The 21,410-nt window shown below is 43.8% G+C and overlaps 1 protein-coding gene across 2 annotated transcripts; it reads right to left on the reverse strand.

Annotated features, from left to right (window-relative positions):
- Nucleotides 1-285: 285 nt before the first annotated feature.
- Nucleotides 286-19,523, reverse strand: slco2b1 (solute carrier organic anion transporter family, member 2B1). 2 transcript variants are annotated; one of them, XM_028031254.1, is made up of 15 exons: nt 19,310-19,504; nt 19,065-19,170; nt 17,800-17,937; nt 17,243-17,405; nt 16,920-17,129; nt 14,741-14,839; nt 8,818-8,948; nt 6,147-6,240; nt 5,727-5,891; nt 5,120-5,309; nt 4,795-4,939; nt 3,292-3,455; nt 2,818-2,882; nt 2,521-2,641; nt 286-1,328 (listed from the first exon to the last, which is right to left on the reverse strand). In XM_028031254.1, the coding sequence occupies exons 1-15, from the start codon at nt 19,429-19,431 to the stop codon at nt 1,151-1,153; spliced, it is 2,091 nt and encodes a 696-aa protein (XP_027887055.1). In that variant the 5' UTR covers nt 19,432-19,504; the 3' UTR covers nt 286-1,150. The 2 variants fall into 2 exon arrangements, with proteins under 2 accessions (XP_027887055.1, XP_027887056.1); XM_028031255.1 differs by lacking the exons at nt 286-1,328; nt 2,521-2,641; nt 2,818-2,882; nt 3,292-3,455 and adding an exon at nt 4,453-4,726 and having other exon boundaries at nt 19,310-19,523.
- Nucleotides 19,524-21,410: the final 1,887 nt, after the last annotated feature.

The following is a 21,410-nucleotide window of genomic DNA, read 5'->3' on the forward strand; positions in this document are numbered from 1 at the left end:
CTGAACTGAAAGAAACGGGAAGTGAGAGATCAGGAGGATCAGGATGGAGAATCCAGAGACGAATTAGAGGAACGCTGAATGAGCGAGCGCAAAAACACGACGCCATCAGCGAGAGAAAAACGATGGAGAGATGAAATCCTGAAGGAGATAATCCAAGCAACCAAGCAACCAATGAAACATCCAACCAACCAACCAACCATCCATCCAACCAACCAACCAACCTTTTTTCCGTAAACATCTTTTCTGTTGGTTTTAAGTTCTGACAGAAAAAATTCAAAAAATGAACACAGTTTATAAAACAAGCTTTAGTATTTTTGAAAAGGTCCAGAAGTTTCAATCAAAAATCTTAAACACACTTGTAGAAAAATACATTTTATATGCAGTAGAGATATATAAAATAGTATCGTTGAGCCTGAAATTTGGTTCAACGTCTGAAAACATGAAGCAGCAGCAGGAAAGTCGGGACGTTTGCTCTGATCCAAAGAATTCACAGATTATTGTTCGTCTCTTAGAGTCTGGTAGACGTCTTCATCAGCCGTTCACCTCATCTTCCTCTTCATTTAGAGCTCTGATCGTTTGAGCAGCACCTAGTGGATGGTAGCAGAAGTGCAGCTACTTAAAGGCAGATTTCTGAAGTCACTGTCTAAAGTGGATGTTGTCAGGTTAGAGAGAAGATGTCTGAACGATGAACTGGAGCAGCCTTTGAGACAGAGTCTGGGTTTATGCACAGAATGAACCGGGTTCAGGTCAGTACTGCAGTTCACTGCTAATGGAAGGAGCTTATATTTTCTTTTCACGATGCTTCTGTATTCACTTTGAAAGCTGCGCTGTATTTCACAAAGAAAAGTCTCATAAAAAACATTTAAAGTTCACTTTACTGTCTTTGTTCTGCATCGGGCTTCAGAACCCACTGAGGTTACACAGAATGGGTAAAAAATTGTGCACAAAAACATTTTGTGTACAAAAACTCACAGCAAACGTCACCAGAGGGTGCAGAGTAGTAGAGGCACAAACATAGAAACACTGTCTTGTTAGGGCCGACCGGCTCTTTATGCCATCATCAGGAAAACCAGTGGGCTTCCTTTTCCCATCAGGAGCACTTCCTGTTCCGGTCAGGAGCACTTCCTGCTTGTCCTCCGGCTGCCTCTCTTCAGGTCTTCAATGAGGTCTGCTCTTTCTCCGGAGCTTCCTGCTCTCCCACCATCTCGTAGCGTGCTTTGGTTCCGGACGGCAGCTGGGAAGCTCCGCCTCTTCTCCTCAGGACGACCATGGTCAGCAGGAAGCAGAGCAGCGCTCCGCAGACAAACACCACCATCAGACCCAGGAACCTGCACACACAGAGCTGCAGTCACTACCTAACACCAACTCTGACTGCTGGGAAATTCTTGAAATATTACTCGAATAGCGTGAAGCTGAAGGTGATAGAGGCAGAGAAGGTGCTACAGGTTCACCGTTCCCTGAATCACCAGAGGAATCAGACACTCTTTGGGTTTTGAACTATTCAAAGACATGCAATCATTTTCTGAACAGATTAAGAATTTGTTTCATCCTTTGCGCATGACTCTCAGCTCAGGGAATGAGCGCACATGTCCAGATTGTACCTTTGCTCAGCTGTGCTGGTTGCTGGGAGACACAGGGAGGGGAAGGATGACCTGCTAAGGCAGCACGATTCAGCTGAACATGATTTAAAACAAAAGAGTTCCTGCATTAACCTTTTGGGGAACCTTGGAGTGAACAATGCTGAATGTCTACCTGATAAACTTGGACTGAGCCCAGGTCTCCCTGTTGGATTCAGGCTGCATCCCCACCAGCCCTGTTCAGTCCACTTCAACCCAACTCCAGTCCATTTGTCTAGAAAAGTCGGGTCCGGTTGGTGAGGTGTGAACGCTAACCGACCTCTGACCTCTGGTCCTCCAAACGTTGGCCTGGGTTTGGTTGTAGTGAACTCTGGTTCGATTTGAATGTGAACGCCAAGCGGACCGGAGGCCGCTCTAAAAGCAGGAAGTGGACTACAGCGCAGGGCATTCTGGGTACATATAGCCAAAGCTAATGTGCTAGCCCAGTGCTAGCAGGAGAAATGGCTCGTGGTCTTTAGCCAAAGACTAAAGAGAAATCCTCCAACCACTAAAGCCTGATGCCTCCATTTTAATTTCCTTTTGGTGAAGAAGGAAGTTTTATGTGTTGTTTCCTTCAGTGGTTCTTGGTGCAGTGCCCCCACAGGCCAGGAGGGGAACAGGTAGCTCAAGTGATTTGATTGGTTTAACTCAGAACAGAGAGAAAGAGAACCACAGCAGCTGGAGTTGGAACAGATGAAGAACTTTTGGTTCCAGTAGAACCGGGTCTACTGGACCATTAGGAGGATAAACAACCTGAGTTTGGTTCTGAACAAGAAATGTTAAAGATTAGGGTGATGGTGCAGAGGCCTTCCAACCTGGTTGAAGTGATACCAATAAGATTTTTTCAACTAATTACTGAGAAGTGAATAACGTTCCTAGGATGACCGGTGGGTGGAGCATGTACCTTTGTCTGAAGTTGTCCAGGTTGTAGTAGAGACAGGAAGTCCTCTGTCCGCATTTCTCACCCCACAGGATGCAGGTCGTGTCGATGACGCTGCCGTACAGAACCGGGCCGGGCAGAAACGCTGCACAGACAAAAACATTGCACATGTTGACCTTCTGGTGGCGCCAGTGCTCACAAGGCCACAAACATCTGGCAGCAGCCGGATGTTTGTGAACTTAAGAACTGAGCCAGTTTTCTATTGGATGGCAGAACAACAGCAGAACATGCAGGAGATTCTGACGGGCTGCTGTGACTCACCGAGGACTCTGAACAGCATGTACTGAACTCCCACAGCAAAGGACTTATCTTCAGGCGGAACCGTCCTGCAGAACAAACGCAAACATGATGAACAGTTCCCAGAACAGAATCTGTTATTTCAGTGATTTCCTCTGAACAAACCAGAAAGGTTTAATTGATTTCCTTCCAGACAACCGGACCTGTTCTTTAATCTCTCCAGTCAACCATTCAAGATAAAAAGCTTTAAAACTCAAGACTGCATGAAATTCTGGATGTGAGGAAGGGAAACATGGAATGGAATGGGAGGTTTGTGAAGCTCCAGACGAGCCAGAAAAGGACAGAGCTGCAGGAAAACAACGGGATTCCCTTCCTGATCTTTGGTTCTCTGACTGGTTCAACAAACATACAACCAACCAACCAAATATCCAACCAACCAACCAACTAACCAAACAACCAAATATTCAAACAACCCAGAACCAGCTGTGGCTCTCCTACCTGAGTACCATCACGTAGGAGGGCGTCTGGGTGAAGGAGATGATGAAGCTGGTGATCCCCATCAGGACGATGAAGGGCAGCAGGAGGTGGGAACAGCCACTGCCGCAGGTCCCGGGCCGGGCCGAACCAGAACCGTTAGAGATGCACCGACAGTCTGTGAAGTTCTATAGAAACAGACAGATGGTCGGGATAATGTTGAGGACACTGTTTCCATGGTAACATTCCTCATCCTGAGCTCTGGTATCTCACTTTAAAAACAATGTCGATAAAACCGTTTTTTGGGAGTTCAAAGCTCTGAAAACAGAATCAGAACCGCAGACAGGTTCTGTTAAACATTTGGGATGAGAATCATTTCCATCATGATCTGCTAACGACTCTGAGCAACTTTTGACACCATCTTACAGTAACTCTTTCTTGTTCTTCAAGGTTCAGTCCTCGCTTGTTTATCATATAAATTTGATATAAAACAAAAAACAAAGAATATCAATCCTCTCCATCCACCTTCATTCCTCTCTGCAACTCCTCACGTCACAACTGAAAACCATACAGCTTGTAGTATTAGATTATTTTGTTTAATAAAACGTATTATTATTATTATTATTATTATTCTCATAAATGGATAAGAAACAATCAGAACCCCACCACCTGCTTGCCTGACCCAGGTCACCCTGCTGAGAGGGCAGTATGGCCGACAGGTGAAAACAACATGTGAATGATGCAAAAACCAAACCACAAAAAAAACCCAACATGCACATGAAAAATGCTGCAACCAAAGCAAATGGAAGCCTGGAGGAAAACGCTGCGATTACAGTAAAAACAACTGCAAGTATGAAACACTGAAAAGTTCCTCCATAATGGAAGTCCTCCAGTCCAGCAGGGGGAGTCGATCAGCAGATCATATGAGACCCGACCCTCAGTAAAGAAAAGGTTTGTTGTGCTTCACGCCTTTTTCAAAAAGTCTGAAAATCAGCAGGATATTTACTCTGGCAGTATCACAGACTCCAGACTCCCCCTAGTGGAGGACGTTATATTTCATATTTGCAGTTGTTTTTGCCATTTGCAGGATTTTCCCTTTTGCTTGTATTTCCTGATGTTGCAGTGTTTTTTGTTTGTGGCTTTTTTTGTTAAATTAGTTTTTTGGACTTTGCATTGTTCAAATATTTGTGGATCCTTTTGCTGTTTACTGTGTCTGAACCTGTCGGCTGCCATAGCTGTGGCTGTGCAGGATGACTTATTGAACACTACGCAGAGGTAGTGGAGGTGTTTTCTGCTCCACAGCAGGGCTGACGCTGATGGTGCAGGTGGAGAAACCTCTGCAGATCATCAGAACGTCGTGGAAGCACCAACTGAGCCCGAGGAGATCAGTGGGTGAGTTGGGATGGAGTATCAAGTAATGGACTGGAGAACGCTCAGATTGGGCTGAGAGTTGATGGTTCTGTTGGACGGTGTGAATCTGGAGTTACTGAATCCATATTCAACTCTGTGACTGATGACTCAGCTCACCGTGGGTTTGTTGCTGGCGTCCATTTCTTTGGCCAAACAGCCAGCGTGGCAAGGAGACCTGTACTCCTCATTATTGGAACCGCAGATGGGATTGAAAGCGTCCGGACGACAGCCACAGCTAGCGCTGCACTGTGGGGAACTGTACCTGGGGACACACAGAGACTGATTTGACCCAACTGCGATCAGAACCAGAACCGCACATTGGTGGAGCAGTTTAAAACAAACCCCAAAAAGAACCAGGTCCAACAGAATCTCCTGAGCATGGCTGACTAAAGACTCTGGCTGTGAGTTATGAATCACTGATGGAGGCGGATGGAGACGCTACCTGACAGGGTAAACCTCGGCGACCTTCTGGGTGGAGCAGCCGATGAAGAGCATGGGCAGGGCGGAGATCAGGCAGAGAAAGATGGCCACCGTGCACAGCTTGCTGGCACCGCTGACTGACATGTTGAACCGTCGCATCAGAGCTCCGCCTAGAACCACACCCAGCACCGCCAGTGGCATCCCGATTCCTCCTGAAGCAGGGAGGCCCAGTTACAGCAAATCAAGTTTATTATTCTAGAACAGAGGTGGGCAATCCTGGTCCTCGAGGGCCGGTGTCCTGCAACTCTTAGATGTCTCTCTGGTTCAACACACTTGAATTCAACAGCTGAATCACCTCCCAAGTGCAGTCAGGTTTTCCAGAGTCCTGCTAATGACCTCATTATTTGACTCAGGTGTGTTGAAATAGAGATACATCTAAACGTTGCAGGAGACCGGCCCTCGAGGCCTGGAGTTGCCCACCCCTGTTCTAGAACATTGTTCAAAGAGCTTCACATCACAAAACACAGGAACACAAAGTCATAGAACCAGAACAAGAACATCCTGAGTTCTGCTGAGTTCAGAACCATCTGGAGCGACAGCGTTAGCATTGGCATTGGTGGCGCTCTCACCAATCATCATGTTGGAGAAGGGAATGGTCTGGCTGAACTGCTTCTCGATAAACTTGGGCATGAAGGTGCCGAGGCCGGACACCAGCGCCGCCATGTTGACCAGAGCCAGAACCACCAGCAGATAGATGGGGCCGCTCAGCGTCCGCAGGGCAATGCGAGGGAAACCTGGGGAATCAGATATGTTTTAGTTTCAGCTTGGACTGGTTGGGACATGTAAACACTCTGGGTTTCATCTTTAGGTCAGTCATCTGGAAACGTTTTTCCAGATTAACATTTTCATCGTTCATCACGCAGTAAACATGTTTACTGGGCCTAAGCCTAAGAGCTCCTGGCTCTGAGAAAGCAGGCGGTCAGCATCCTGACCCAGAGTGACCTCTGCGGCGTCAGGCAGGAAACGGAAGTGGGGAAACTGACTCTTACTTTTAAGGAACTGGAGCAGGGTGAGATCCCTCATGGGGTCGGTGTTCGGTGGCGGCTCGATGTCGGTTCCAGACTCCTGGTCGTCCGCTCCGTTCTGCACAGAGAGGAACCAGATGAACGGTTCTGGTTGGCAAACGACCGTTCACTGACAGCTGAAGGACCAAAAACAGAGTTTATCTTTCTTTCTTTCATTCTCATGAAACTGGCTGGCAGACATTCATTTCAACAGAAAAATATTTTATTCAAACTGATAATATTCTGTCATCTGTTTCCTGGTTTGTCTCTGGCAATGAACCGAACCCGTTTGCATCGTGCAGACTCCTCAGCTGGTTCTGAACAGCTGGCTCTCTGTCAGGTTGTTGCACAACACCGTGTCAGAGCCAAGTCTCCGACTTTCAGTTTTAACACCAGGTCCAAATCCAGACAAACTGACTGATTCTCAGTTTGACTTATTTTCACTACAGATGAATGAAGCTCATGTCTGAGTCAGAACCTTTCCTGACCCGGTTTCATGTTGTCAGAACCTGGTGCTGCTGATCTGACCCACATTTACACGACACGGAGCTGAATACTGAATACTACACTTATAAAATATAATTTTCCCTCCATTGCGCTCTCACTTTATCTGCCTCCACCGGGAACCAGACTGAACAGGTTTCACAAATAAATCCATGTGTGTTTCATCGCTATAATTTATATTCCATATAGTCAATGACGTAGCCCGTCGTCCGACAATGTACTTATGGATTTTCCTGTTTTAACATTGTGATAGATTGAACGTGATTGGGTCTCGTTTGTGCTGCCTCTGTGGCTCAGGAAGCAGAAACAGATTCTCATAAAGATTCCAGGACGTTTCGCTCCAGAAGGAAACAGAAAGGAAAAGTTTTTGCTTATTTTTCAGCTGAAGTCTTTTTCGAAACAGGGGTCAAACTGGAATTCTGTTGCGTAACCTCCTACACAGCTGCATCATTTAGGTGAAAACATGTGCAGAGTTTATATAATGCTTATGCTGCTGCTTGCTAAATGGGTCGGAGCCAAAGCTCGCTGAACTCTCTTTACCTCGACAAGCTGCAGCAGGACTGAGCTCCACTAAGTCATATCTAATGACATTCCTGCCTCCTCTTCTGTCAATAAACCTGATCCTCTGTTCAACCATTTCACTGACCTCAGCAGATCTCCATCGGGCGCAGCGGACCACAGGGGGCCCGCTGCACATAAACTATGTTCAAGGAAATTACTTCCTGTGGAAAAATCCTCCCAGAGCTGTGAATACTCCCCTCTCCTCACACAGTTGACTGATGGCCTGCAGGAGCTACGTTTGCCCACAAACATTTTAATCACACAGATTAGACTCTGCAGGGATCATCATGTTGTTGATCCACAGTGCTTGTTTTCATTGAGAGCAACTGAGTCACAGAGAAACAGGGTTAGCCCCGAGCGACAGACGCCTCTGGACAACGATGGATCAAGGTGTTTAGCACGCTTCTCAGTGTCGCAACTGAAGCAACACCCAAGGAGAGACTGATCAGAGAGGCAATCCTAGTTACAAGGGACCAGACAATGGGACCCAACGGTCCAGGCCTCCCTGGAAAGCCTTGCTCCAGGGCCTGAGGGTCAGGAGGAGCGGAGGGGCTTTTATCCCCACCTCATTGGCCACCTCAGAGATCTGCTGAGGTGGCCAATTCCTCAAGAGTTGTGTTGATCTGTTCACTAATGGGTCCTCATTCTGTGGGGGGTAACGGGTACCTGGTTACTTTGACAACCTTCCAATCCTTGTGAACCTGCAGTAGGAGCTATCTGTATCCTCAGCTGGTAGTTAAACTGGTTCCCAGTGCATGTTGGACTTTGCTTGGACTGGACCACATCTGGAGTGGTGTAGTCATGACGACGAGGTTTTCTGAAGGTTGCTTCCTTTGTTGAGACGTCTGGCTCTGTTGGTGGATTAAAGCCATAAGCTTCATCGCAGCCTGCAAAGGTTCACAGCTGTTTGGCTCCTCTAGGACCTCTGGACTCATAAGATGAGGAGTTCTGTCATCCATCATGGATCTAGATCGGTTTGAAGGTGTTCCAGTCATGGCCCATCGGTGGCAGACCCAGAATACTGTGCCTCCTTCAGGTCTGAGCTGGAGAGAGTCACTGAGCAGAAGAATGTGTTGGTTTCGCTGCTAGACCCGTTACCTGACGGGACCAAACTAAGATGAGCAGAAGACAGTTGCTGGTTGGGTCCACCCTGGACTGATCTGATCCCCAGTTCATCACAGAGCAACCCAGAGTCACACAGGAGAGGCAACGGTGGAGAGGCAACAGTGGCGAAGCAATAGTGGAGAGGCAACAGTGGAGAGGCAACGGTGGAGAGGCAACGGTGGAGAGGCATCCCCCCACCCTCCAAACCAAAGATAAACATGGAGATGCTGAACACGTTGTAACTTACAGTGGAATGAAAACGGGAGAAATCATAAAAAATGTCCTAATGTAAAAGTCCTGATTCTCATCTCTACACTCTGCAGACAAAGACAGAATCATCACTCATTTTTAAATAATTCTTAACCTCCAACATTCTTGTCATGTAAAGTAACTTTTCATGTAATTCCAGATTCTGCTGTGGTGAGTAACAGTGTCTGTTCTGGGGTGAAACGGTGGTGGACCGATTCGCCGGCTGATCCTGACTCACCTCTTTGGGCATCTCTCTGGGGAAGAACAGGTACGGCAGAGCGGTGAGGAAGAGGAAGCTGGAGGCCACGAGGAAGCCCAGCCACCAGGCCCCGACCCAGCGGAGGTCTTTCTGATCCAGCTTTATCTCATCTGGAACCGCACACACAAAACACAACTTACGTTTACTTTAAACATCCTCCGAACTGAAGAGAAATGATCTCAAACAACATGTTACATATTTCACCATACAGCCGTGTGTTATTTGCTGTTTAACTGATAGAGTCTGTCTGGGAGGAAGATCTGAGATAATAAATGATGATTAATCACTGTTGGCATTCTGTCACTTTCCCCTGAGACTTTCCATGGAAACTGGATCAGAACCTGTTCAAACCCATCCAGCAGCAACGCTCCCAGTTTTACTTTCTCAGGATTTTAGTTTCTACAGATCTACCGTTGATCAGGTGCCAGACCCGGCTCCAGAGCACTATAGCTGGGCAGTCATCCGGCTTTTACTGTAAAATAAATACATGAACTAATGTTCAAATAAAATAACCATATAAAATAATACAAAATCAGCAATAACGACGTAAACAGCAACCTGTAGAAAAACTAGTGTTTCCCATCTCTGAAGTTTATTTCTTTAAATAAAAAATCTATCTGCTCAGGTAAGAGTAGCAACATTAATATTACTCAAGTAAAAGTAAATAGTACAGTGTAGTAAAATTACTCCTAATTACCCTTTTTAACAAAAAGTTACTAAACCAAATGTAACCAGAACTACCCACCTCTGAACATAGACAATAAAATTAGCAACACGTTCTTGTTAAGTTTAAGATTATATATTAGCTTGGATTAGCTAGTTTTGCTAACTTCATCTGCATCCAGCAGCATCACTCAACTCGGTCTGTTTGGAAAAATCTGCCACGGTTTTTGCATTTTGCTCGTTTTCTGCCATGATTCTACTACACACAGCCTGCAGTTCTGCACACGTCTCAGTCTCGGCCCTAAAGGTGCAAAAACAGTGCAAACATCTTAATCTCCAGTTGCATTTAGGGACGGCTCTGAAAAACACGTTGCAACATAACAACAGATTAAATCGTTGTCGCGGGAAACTGGAAAAAATATGGGGGACAGAGAGGAAGTGTGGGAGGTTCTGCTGCATCAAATCGCGATAGAAATAATAGAAAGTTTATCACTCTGAGGTAAAAAATACAACAAAAAAAACAGCTTCCAGCCCAGGTCCAGCATGGCTGCCCTCCAATGTGCCAGCTCACAGCAAATGTAATCTGAAGGGACATTTAGTCCCTTATTTGCTGAAGTTTGACTTTTAACATCATATTTCACGTTTCTTAATGTTACCAGCTGCAGTGCTCAGCGTTTCATCCAGGTGAAACTATGAAATCTATTTTCCAGTTTATGAACCACAGTTCTCTCTAAGAAGCAGAGGTAAACTTAAAAAACTTAAAAATGAAAATGTTTTCTCATGCAGATGACGCTGTCATGCTGTACTCTGCTTTTACAGAACCAGACTTGAACGGTGAACGCTGGAGGCTCACAGCGGTTGCATGAGCGGGTTGGGAAACAGTTTGTCTGGATGTTTTTGTTTGATATCAGTTGATTTTACGGTACAATAAAAATCAGAAACGTGTGACCACAGAAAGTGAAAGAGCGGTTGTTGCACAAACACGCTAACAGAAGCTGACAAGAACTAAGAAACATGAACTTTGAAAGCCAAAGATGGTGAACAGGGGTTCTTGGAAGCCTGGGAGAAATGCTTTATTTCCCTGTCAAATTCAGCAAAGCATCAACTATCCCATGAAGCTTTTCCTCAATTGATCAACTGGTCCCACTCTCCGGTGGTTACTGGGAGAGAGGTGGTACACGGCCCAATGGGGCGCCGATGATTCCACAGTCAAAAACCAGCAGCAATAATTTGGGTCATTTGTCTGACATGGGGAGAAAATGGGAGTTGATTTTTCAAAGCAATAGTTTCTCTATATTTTTTATTCATTTATAGATGTCACAGTTTCAATTAAATATTTAATTAGCAAACTACATATTTAGCTGCAAACTAAATGTTTTATTGGTAAGCTAAATATTTATCTCTAAGAAAAAAACTTTTTGCAGCTCACTTCCACTTATTAGCAAGTGAATTTAGAATATTACCAAAATATTAAGATCTGAGAGAAATACTTCACTTCAAACTAAACATTTAATTAGCAAGACAAACATCTATATTTTGAAACATACCAGCGTTCTTCATTTCTCTCCATAAAAAGTTTTGTCATCTATTTAATCAGAGTCTAATTGATCAGCTTCAGTCTGTTCCCGTTGTGTCTGAAGCTGAAACAGATATTTACTGCAGTTTGTCTGCACTGGGACCACATTTCTGCTAAACCATCTGTTTTTCATTTTCTGTTCTCCTTCGTTGTTTTCAGGGGAATATGAAAAATGTGGATCAGTTGAACTAATTTTGCTAAGACTGTTTCTGTTTCTGTTGCCACATAACTCAAAAAGAAAGGTCCTTTTATCACGGATCCGGCAAAGTAAACAGTTTCTGGAGAACTGTAACCCAGACCTTCAAAAAGCCTGGAGAATTAATTTCACCAACACCTGAAAACTAGGACAGCAGATGATGACGCTCCCTGGTATTCATATTAATGCTTGGCAGAGTCAGTTATGCTTCCAGATGATGCATTGAAAAACAATGCAAAGTGAAAGTCATCATGAGTCATTTTATAATTTCTTTGAAACACTGACAGGTTGGTGACGTTATTCAAACTGACATTATATAAGACCAGTGACCTGGAGAGTGAAACGTTTGGAAACCACAAATTTATCAGATTGCCGATTTAAACCTTTATCTCCTGGGTGTTTATGAATGCCATTCAGCCGCTTCTCTGTTAAAATTCATCTTTAGATGAGTGAGCTTAAGAAACCGCCTGTTCAGTGAATCAGACACAGAATGTGAAGCTCAGCATCAAAGTAAAACAAACTCCGTAACAAATATACTTTATCTTAGCGCTTGCTGCCTGCTGCCACAGCAGAACAGGAACCAGAACCAGTGGAGGCCACTGGGTCAGCCATCAGAGTTTGACCCAACCCTAACGGACAAACTGAAGCTCAAAGGCACAGAGATTTAGGAATATAATCTGGTTCAAAGACACAACAAAGAACGCTTGAGGAACAAAATGATCTCATAATCCCACATACTCACACACACAAACACACACATTCCTGTCATTGTGTGTTCACAGGGACCTTGATGAACGACTGCTTTATGAGAACATTCATCATTACATTTCTTAACTAATAGCCCCTGTGAAAACAAACCCCTAACACAAACAGTGGGCGGTTCCAGGAGACTAAAACCAACTTAGTGACTGTCTACGATGCAACATTTGGTGACTCTTCAGACCTTCTGGAGACTTTTTCTGTATTGTTGGAGGGTTTAATGGCGACAGCAGCAGCGCTCCATCTGGAGTGAGCAGCGGGTGCTGCCTTCAACCCGTCACTCTCCCTCAACTCTGTAGTCGGTCGTTCTGTTTGCGTGAATTTTCCCGCCATAAGTCCAGAGCTTACGTTTTCAATTTGAAATCAGATTTCATCTCTCTGCTCTCAAAACTTATAATTCTTGAACTCAAAACTTCTGCTCTCTTTCAAATACTCTCTGTCCTCCCTCAGATTTTCTCCTCCCATCTAAACATTCCTCTCTGCACTCGCAAACCTTTCTGCTCGCTTGCAAATTATTTTCTGCTCTCTGGCGGGTCAGGTAGTACTGTTGCCTAGCAACCATTCCAGCGAATAGAATCACAGCGATCCACTGGGTGCGCTTGGTAACATCTAGACTAGGGTCTGGGTCTGTCTGTATGGCTGCAGCACATAACTGCATCTCTTCTTCTCGCCACGTATAGAAAACAACTTCCGCTCCTTCTTCTGTGTTGCAGATGTCAGGAAGTCATGACACGCTTACAAAATAATACTCGTTTGTTTTTGTCAGCTTAATGGTTTTCCAACTGTGAAGAACTTAAAGAAAGTTTCTGGCCATATTGCCCAATTAAACAAAATTAGCAGGTCATAACAAATAATTTTTTAGCCTGTTGATAATCTAGCTAGTTAAAATGGATCCATTTTGTTACTACATTCAAATATTTAGGTTACATCGAAGCATATTAGCTACTTCTGTTTTTTTTTATTTTACTTGTTTCCAGGAAAGAAATCTGTTGAGATTATTAATCTCTTTTACAAAAGTCTCAGTATGCAGAAGGTGTTCATCTGAGCTCTTATGGAAATCAGTTATTATGGGCAAAATCCAGTCATTATATAGCAGAGTAAACACAAAATACAACTTACATAAAAACATTTTACTGATGGAGTGTGAACTACACATGAGGAAAGTATTTAGACAGTTAATCAGCAAAAACAAGTTTAGTTTCACTTTAAGAATTATATAAAAAGCCAATGAAGGATTCAGAGAGATGAAGTTAGAACTACATGAGCCTCTGCTGTTAAAATAAATAAAATGAAGAAATATAAATGTGGAAAAGACACTGTCTCAATGATTAAATATGTCCTCACTTTCAAAGTGAAAGTAAAAGATCAGTGAGTTTACTTTCAATTAAACATTAAAAGTATGTTCACTCCCTTACAGGTTAAATGGTCCAGAATGATGTTGGCTGTGTTTCCTGTTGTCCTCCACTGAGTTTATGCAGAGATTGAGGCCAGATTATTTCTTAAAATAAAAAGTAGGAAACTGAAATAATCTAAAAATTACCCAGTTTATTATTTGATGAGTGATCATTCATTGGAGGATGTACATTTAATTATTGACCAGATTCTTTTACTACTCAGTTATGAAAACCTTTGAACTGAGTTGAATTGGTGCAAAGTCTTGGTTTATGATGACTGAACACAACCCACACACCTATCACACACAATAAGAGTTGCAACATTTTGTCGTTCTTGTACACACCCGCCCGTATGAGGAAACACATTTTTGTTCAGACAGGTCTGCCAACTGTAGATCTATTAATCATAAACATGTCGAACTGGAGCAACACCTGAGATAACATCAATCTGCAGAACACAACAGCTAAATTAAAACCTACTAAAATGTGTTTTTATTTCCTGAGCCCACAGTTTGTTTATATCCCTGCTGAATCTGAGCTCACATGAATGACAGAGTGTTTAAATACTGATTTATTTTAGCTGAGTGTTTGAGAATTAGGGATTTTTTGCATTGCTTTTTTTCTTCCGAGCTGCTGAATGAATATTTACTGAATAATGAAGCGTTTTATCTTCAGCTGTAAAGCAGCTTGAAGAAGCAGGGAAGCGCCTCCTGTTAAGATAAAAGTAGCATGCTGCTAAGTGACCTCTGACCTTTACTATCTGCACCAGTAGCAAAGTGTGAGGCTTTCCTTGGTTCTGAAATCAAGCTGTAGATATTTGTAACTGAAGACCGTTCGGTCTGTGAAACCGAAGGGTTTATTTTCTCTGGCGGTTGTTGTTGCTCTTGTTTTGTTAGCGTTGAACACCCTGAGGGTTCAGCGCTGCTGCTGCACGTCTGATTCAAATGCTGAACTAAAAGTGGAGCGCGCTTGTAGGAAGTCATTGTTTTCTTCAGGAACTGCTGGATTCCAGGAAACGGTTTCAAATTGATGTTTGTTGTTGTCATATTTCCTGCCCACTCCCCAGCGATAAATATAATTTCTGTAGAAAAAGGAAACACCGAGTTCCCCAAAGGGCCTACATTTGACTTTAATCGTCTATGTTTTGCTCCTGGTAGCTTTAGCAGTTTGTTGATGAGTGACCCCCATCCATTCCTCTGTTTCACTTTATCGACTGTGTTAAACAGGAAGTCCTCCCTTTTGTTTGCTAATGTTGAACAAGTGAACAGTCTGTGTCTGGTCCAGCTGGGACCCGTCAGCAGAGTGAATCCTCACCTCTGGATAGTTTGTCAAAGTCCACATAGAAGCGCAGCAGGAAGGATCCGGTGACGAAGCCGATCGCCGGGCCGATGGAGGTCATGGCCAGAAGGATGCCTGCAAGACGCAGCAACACATCAAAGCAAAACTTCAGAGAAAAACAAACAACTAAACCTCACTGTAGTGCTTTGAGTCAATCAGCACCAGAAATACATCAGTTCAGACTCAGAACCTTGTTCATAACCAATATGTATAATATTACAGACATGGCATGTTGTTGCTCAGGGATCCCAGATGAAAACCAGCAAATGTTCTGTTTGTTGGTGTATTTGTGTATTTTCGCCCATTGTGATTACTGAGTTTTTAATGTGGATGTGAACAGTCATCGGAATCAGAACATCAAGTTACTATGAAGGAGTTTCAGCTGAGCAGAGAAGAACTGGTGAGATTTAAATCTGGGATTCAGATTCAGTTCCAGGAAACCAGTTAAAGTAGGTCAGTCAGATAAGTGGAGGGGCTGCAGTTTCATAAATGTTTATTTTAATCAGTGTTGCTATTTGACTAGCCTGACAGATTAACAAAACATTTTTGGTTTGTCTGTAGAATGTTTAACTACAGTCGTGATAATTAGGCAACATTTTCTTAGAAGCCTCCAGGTTGATCTCAACAACACAGAGAGAGAGACTCATTATCCAGCAGAAACATGTCGTTCATACCAGCCTTTAGGTCGTCATTATAGAGCAAGCTGGTATTTTTCTCAAAGCCATGCTATCAGTCTGAGGAATAAAATGTACAACACTCTCTTACACTCTGTCATTTTAAAAGTAAAGCCGTATGTTTAGACTGGGACTGGACTTTTAACATGCTAATTTTGATTAATTACATAGATTTTAACTTATAAATTTTTTGAATGCAATTATTTGCAAATTCCGTCAGGAAGCTTTGTGTTTGTGTGTTTCTGGTACTCCTGTAAATATGACGCACAGCGTCTTAAGCTAACAGCGAAGTGTCTCCTCTGGTCCCACTGGGGTTAATTTCTGCTTCTAAACGATCTGATTGGACCCTGGGAAAGGCTGTTGCTGTGTTCAAGGTGTGCTAAAAAGAGTTAGCCTATCAGCAAAGCAATGCTAGCCTAAAATAGCATCTGAATGCTAACATGAAGCAGCTGATGCTAACATGTAGCAGCTGACGCTAACGTTAGTGTCCACAGTCCAGATTTCTAAAGAAGCTCCATGAATGAGAAACTCTTTGCTCCAGTCTGGTGGTTGAAGAACCTGAAGATTAAAAATTATAAATATCTCTGTTGTTGAGCTCTGACGGCTAGCTATTCATTACTTTAGCACCAAAATAGGTTTATGAATTGAAAATGTTGCTAATTTTCTCCACATGTGGTTTTTAATTAAAATGTGATTAATGACTTGCAGACCCTCTTGATTTGATTAATAGTTTAATCGAGTCCCACCTCTAGTTTAACTGATGTTAGATTAATCTGGTCCAGTAGAAAACTGGACAGAAGCTCTGAGGCATGATGGGACGGCAGGAGGAAACAGCTAACAGTTTGTCTTTCAAAATGAGGCTGAACTTGTCTCTGCAGCATCTCAATGCCGTCCTCGGGAGTTCATTACAGATATTACTGGATTCCAGTGAACAGCTCAGCGAGTTCCTGGACGGCTTTCAGAGTCTTGTTGATATTACAAGATATTCTCATATCTCAAAGAGACATGAGAACCGTGGGAGGCCGTTTCCACCAACGCAGTCTGAAGTCCGAGTGTTTGAAATAGTCTTGAATGTTTCCTTAACACAAACCAAATCTATCACTGGCTCCATTATCGCTGGTCAGAGTTATCAGCTTCTCTGTTGCTTTTATGACTTCAGTCTCTCTGTTCTTGGTTGCTGTTCTCCGGCCTGCAGATTACTAAGTTAAAGGAAGACATTTAAACAAAGCAGTAACAGCTCCGCCATCTTGTCTCCTGCTATTGTGTTGTGTAACACCAGCCGCTGATGATGCAAGCTGGGTTCCCCAAACTGGAGGAAACGGGTGTCGACTCTCAACGAAGCACCAACGTTTGAAGAAACCAGTTCATGTACGAGAGTTTATTCGGTAGAAACGCAAACACTCTCTGAGCTGGTTAAATTTGCCCAGCAACAGAATCTACGTGGTTCTCGACTGGGCTAAAGTTTATCTTTGGCCTCCTACCAAGGTAGAGCGGAGAGTTCCTCCTGCTGGCGTAGTCGTCGATGTAGGAGATGCCGAAGGGCTGGATGGGAACGGCACCGATGCCCAGCAGCAGCTGGCCCAGCAGCAGCAGCGGGTAGACGGCCCACTGGGTGTCGCTGTCCTCCTTCTGACACGTCTGGTTGGAGGGCAACGAGGAGAAGCAGAGGCCAGACTTGTTACCGCTGGATGCTGTAGGAAAACAGGCAGGCTCAGCCTCAAGCAGCAAAGCAAGCCTCAGTCTCAGGAGGTAACGTTCAGGTCCAGTCTGGATGAGAGGTCAGAGGTCAGAGCACGGTTCTTACTGGTGATCTTGTCCGTGTAGGTGTACTCTCCACTCAGGAAGTGAGGCACCGCCATCAGCAGCGAGGCCAAGCACGCCAGCAGAGCTCCGCCCCCGATGTACCGCGGCCGGTGGACGCGGCTGCCGAAGAAACTCACAAAGACGATGAGGACGGTGTTCCCCACCTGGACACGAGAGCAGAGGGACGGGTGGAGGACAGGAAGACGCAGCAGAGGGAAGAGTAATTGTGAAGCTCATAATCTGTAACAGACCTGTAGAAAACTGCAAAGCAACCGAAACACTGAGCTCCTTTAGATCAAGGCTAAAACTTCAACCTGGTCAGAGATGATCAGTAATAAATTCAACATATTTAATATGTATTTGCGTGATGATGGCGTTTGACTAAATGCTTATTGCTCGTTTAGTGACTGAGGACTGTAGGATGTTTGCCTCAGATTTTATTTTGTAACATTTCGGTGCTGGAGCGGTTCCATGCTCCGTCTCCAGCCGACATCACCCTGAGACCTTTGGGTGGTTTGGGTTTGAATCGAGGAGAAGCTCTCCAGCTGCGGCACTGACCTCGTTGAAGGCGGCCAGGATCCCGGACTTCTGGCTGGACAGGCCGTAGCGCCTCTCGATGGTGGAGATGGAGCTCTTCATGTAGCCTGACACGAGAAGCTGAGCCAGCTGCAGCAGACTGTGGCACAGCACAAACACCTGCAGGCAGAGGGAAGACAGCATGGCAGCTTTTTTCAACACAAGAGCTCAAGAAAGTCCTGATCCACTCCAGATTTCCCTCCCCTCTCTGCAAACCACTAGAAACTGGAAACGTTTTTCCATTCCAGGAAACTCCGCTTGGAAGAAAAATAGAAAAGTGCGGGAGGTTGGACCAAGAGTTTCAGAATGGAAACAAAAACAAAATGTCCTGAAAGTCAAACACAGAGTTTATTTGGGTCTTTAGACCTGAAACCTTCACATTCACATGAACAGAACGATGACTGGATGGGTTAATCCAGGCGTCAGGAAGCAGCAGGATTCGTCCGGGATATCCAGGGTTTTCAGGCTCTAACTGCTAAGAACCGCCGCTCTGCTTCAGTGGAAAAACAAGCAGCTTCAGCTGAACAACAGACCAGCTTCTCTTCATCTCCTCCACATTCTTCTGGCCACACTAACAACTTTAACAGGCAGTTAAACAAATGCTGTTCAAATATTGCAGCAATAACTGAACTGCTTCAGAGCAGGATGCCTCTGTGTAATAAGCACTTTAATGCTACAACTGACGGCAGTTTGACCTGCTGTCTGATTGGTTAAGCTGATTATAACTTGATTACTTTCATGCAGCTCTTGGAACAAAACTTTGATCCAATCTGTTGGATAAAAATGGCAGCAAAAATGAGCTTTGAACTGAAAATGTTGCTTATTTTGGTTTTTGATTAAAATGCTTGGTGTTCAATTAATTACAAGGCCTGCAATTAACTTGATTAAAAATGTTATTCAAGTCTCAATAATAATTTTCTATGACGTCACAAAAAAAGCTATAAACACAAATCAGCTCAAATGTTGTGAATGAACTAAGAAGCTTAAGAAAACCTCATCATAACCGAGTAATCCTTAAACGTCGCACTTTAAAAAAGACGAATCTTTTTTAGATTCAGAATTTCGTTAATCCAAACCGACTTGAGTCAGAAAATTCTTGCCAGAATTGTATTTGTTGATTTACGTCTCTGTTTAAATGTAAGCAGAGCGAACAGAAGCCGGTGTGTTTAAGCACAGTGAATGTTGGCTCCCACCAACCATCCATCATGTCAGCAGCGTCTGCTGCTCCACCCTGAACCCAAACCGACCTTGATGCTGCGGAATGGGCTCCAGCGGCGGCCCGCGGACCCAGCGGCGTTCATGCTGTCGGCCACCATTTCTTCTCTGCGGCCGGTGCGGACAGGAGAGCCGAATCTGCAAAACACACAGCGATGAGGCGGGACTGGTGCGGCCCGGTTCTGGATTCTGTCATTAGGTCCCGAACCGCCGCCGCCCCCACACACATTTCTTCACACTCACGTTGCTCTGCACACACAATCACATTTCTGCAAACCTCAGGGAGAAAAGTAAGACAGGAGTGGAAGCTGCAGAGGAACTGAAGGAGAAATCAGATTCGACCCTCCAAGTCCTGGTGGCAGTCAGACCCGACCTCTGGGCTCCACGAAGGGCCTCCATCGGGGCCGCGCGCCGCCGACACGAAACACAACAGGGCTTTTATTGCGAAGGATCTGAAGCTCGTTTCCTAACGCGGCTCTAAGTTAATTCCCCACGTCTCCATGGTAACCAGTGTTTCACACTGCAACTGGTCTGAATTCGTCCGTGGATCGTTTTCTGCAGCATTTAAATAAAAACAGGCTGGAGCTGAGAGTCTGTCCTCTGCGCGGTATCAGTCCGCCAAAAACTCAGAAAAATTATTTAAAAAAAAAACAAACAAAAAAACAACATGGACATTTCCGAGTTTCAAAAGTCAGAAATCGTTTCTGACTGGTCACCAGCAGAACGACTTTTTCTAGAAATTTTCAGAGTAATCTTAAAATTTCGCAATTTTTTCTAACAAAGTTTTAACTTTTCAAACTCGATTTTTCTAGAACAATTCTGCTTATTTTGGTTTCTAACCAAAAATAATGAATTACAAAAAAATCAATTTTTTCGATATCAAATTTTAAACTTTCTTCTTATTTTATTTATTTCTGAGTGTAATATCAAAATTTCTGATTTCTTTCTATCTATAAATATGTGGTGGTAATCCTCAGGTCTCTGCTTGGTGATGTTCAGCACAAAGATGAATCTGATTCATGCTGAACTTTGTAAGCTTGAAATGTAAAAAAAATACACATTTTCAAAAAAATACTTAAGAGAATGTTTTATTGTCTCAAACCAAACATCTGCGGGTTTTCATTTTCAGAAAATAATTTTGCTTCAAACATAATTGAGAAATGTTAAAACACTGAACTTGGGCATCTGATTAAATGTAATGTTTGTTTTCATAAATGGTTTGTAATGTTTTTAAGTGTAAAGCACTTTGGCCAGCCTTACACTTGTTGAGGTTTGCAGCTCAGGTTCTGTTTAAACTTTATGGAGGAAAAAGCCTCCATAAAAAGATCATTTCAACATTTCTTTGATCGATTATCATTCAGATTCTCCTCTGCCATGTTTTTATTTATTCAGTAATCTGTTCCAGGTGATTTAACTTCCTGTTTCAACAGGAAGCAGTTCCTTATCAGAGCTCAGAAATGGTTTCATCTGGATGGTAACCAGATTAGATATCTGACCTTAATGAGTCAGCTTAAGATGGAGCAACACTTTCTACATGTCGTCAAACTGGTTGGACTGGTTTCCTGTCCAATCAGCAGCGGCGAAGCTTCATGACTTCCTCTGGAGTCCAACCTGAGTCCGGCTGCAGCTCGGTCACCAGCAGAACGACAAACACAGCCTCACCGCTGGACTCGCTAAGGTAGCAGGCTAGCTGTTTGGAGCGATGAGGTCATCAGGGTAATAATGCTGGTCAGAACTGGAGCAGAAATGGGCTGCTCTCTGAACTCAGTCAGAACTTTCGATTCAGTTTGTCGCCTCTCCTCGTTCTCTGCGGTCAGCAGAACAACCCCAGAGCTTTTAAATTTCTCTGTAGGGTTCCGGTTTGGAAGGTGACTGAAATTCAAACATCGTCCCTCTGAGCTGACTGAGCTCACCACCCCTTTGATTTCAACATTTTATTACTTCAGGCATGGAAATAAATATAAGAATTGTGATCTGCAAACCTGAACGCAGCTAAAAATCAAAAACATTGTAAAACAAGGTAAAAAAAACAACAACCCATAAAAACATCATAAAAACATCGATTGACTCGGTTGAGAAATTAAATCTTTTTCCTGAACTCTAGTAAGTCCAGAGTTAAACTTCTCTTCTTGTTTTGATTGTTTCTTTTTAATCCAACATTTAGTCGCTGTTCCCGTTAACCGGGTCTCCTGTAGAAAGGCTGATGCTCTCAGGGGACTCCGATCATCACGTCAAGCTGACCTGAGATTCATTTAATCTTTCATCTCTGCGTGTTTTTGTATCTTTTCTGGTTTGGCTGATTTTAAATGCTCAAATCTTCTGATTGTTCCGACTCGTCCTCTTGGAGTTGCAGTAAACCGGACCGGATCCCGGTGGTT

The sequence above is a fragment of the Xiphophorus couchianus genome, chromosome 11 (genome assembly GCF_001444195.1).
Source record: "Xiphophorus couchianus chromosome 11, X_couchianus-1.0, whole genome shotgun sequence".
In the NCBI taxonomy this organism is placed as follows: Eukaryota; Metazoa; Chordata; class Actinopteri; order Cyprinodontiformes; family Poeciliidae; genus Xiphophorus; species Xiphophorus couchianus.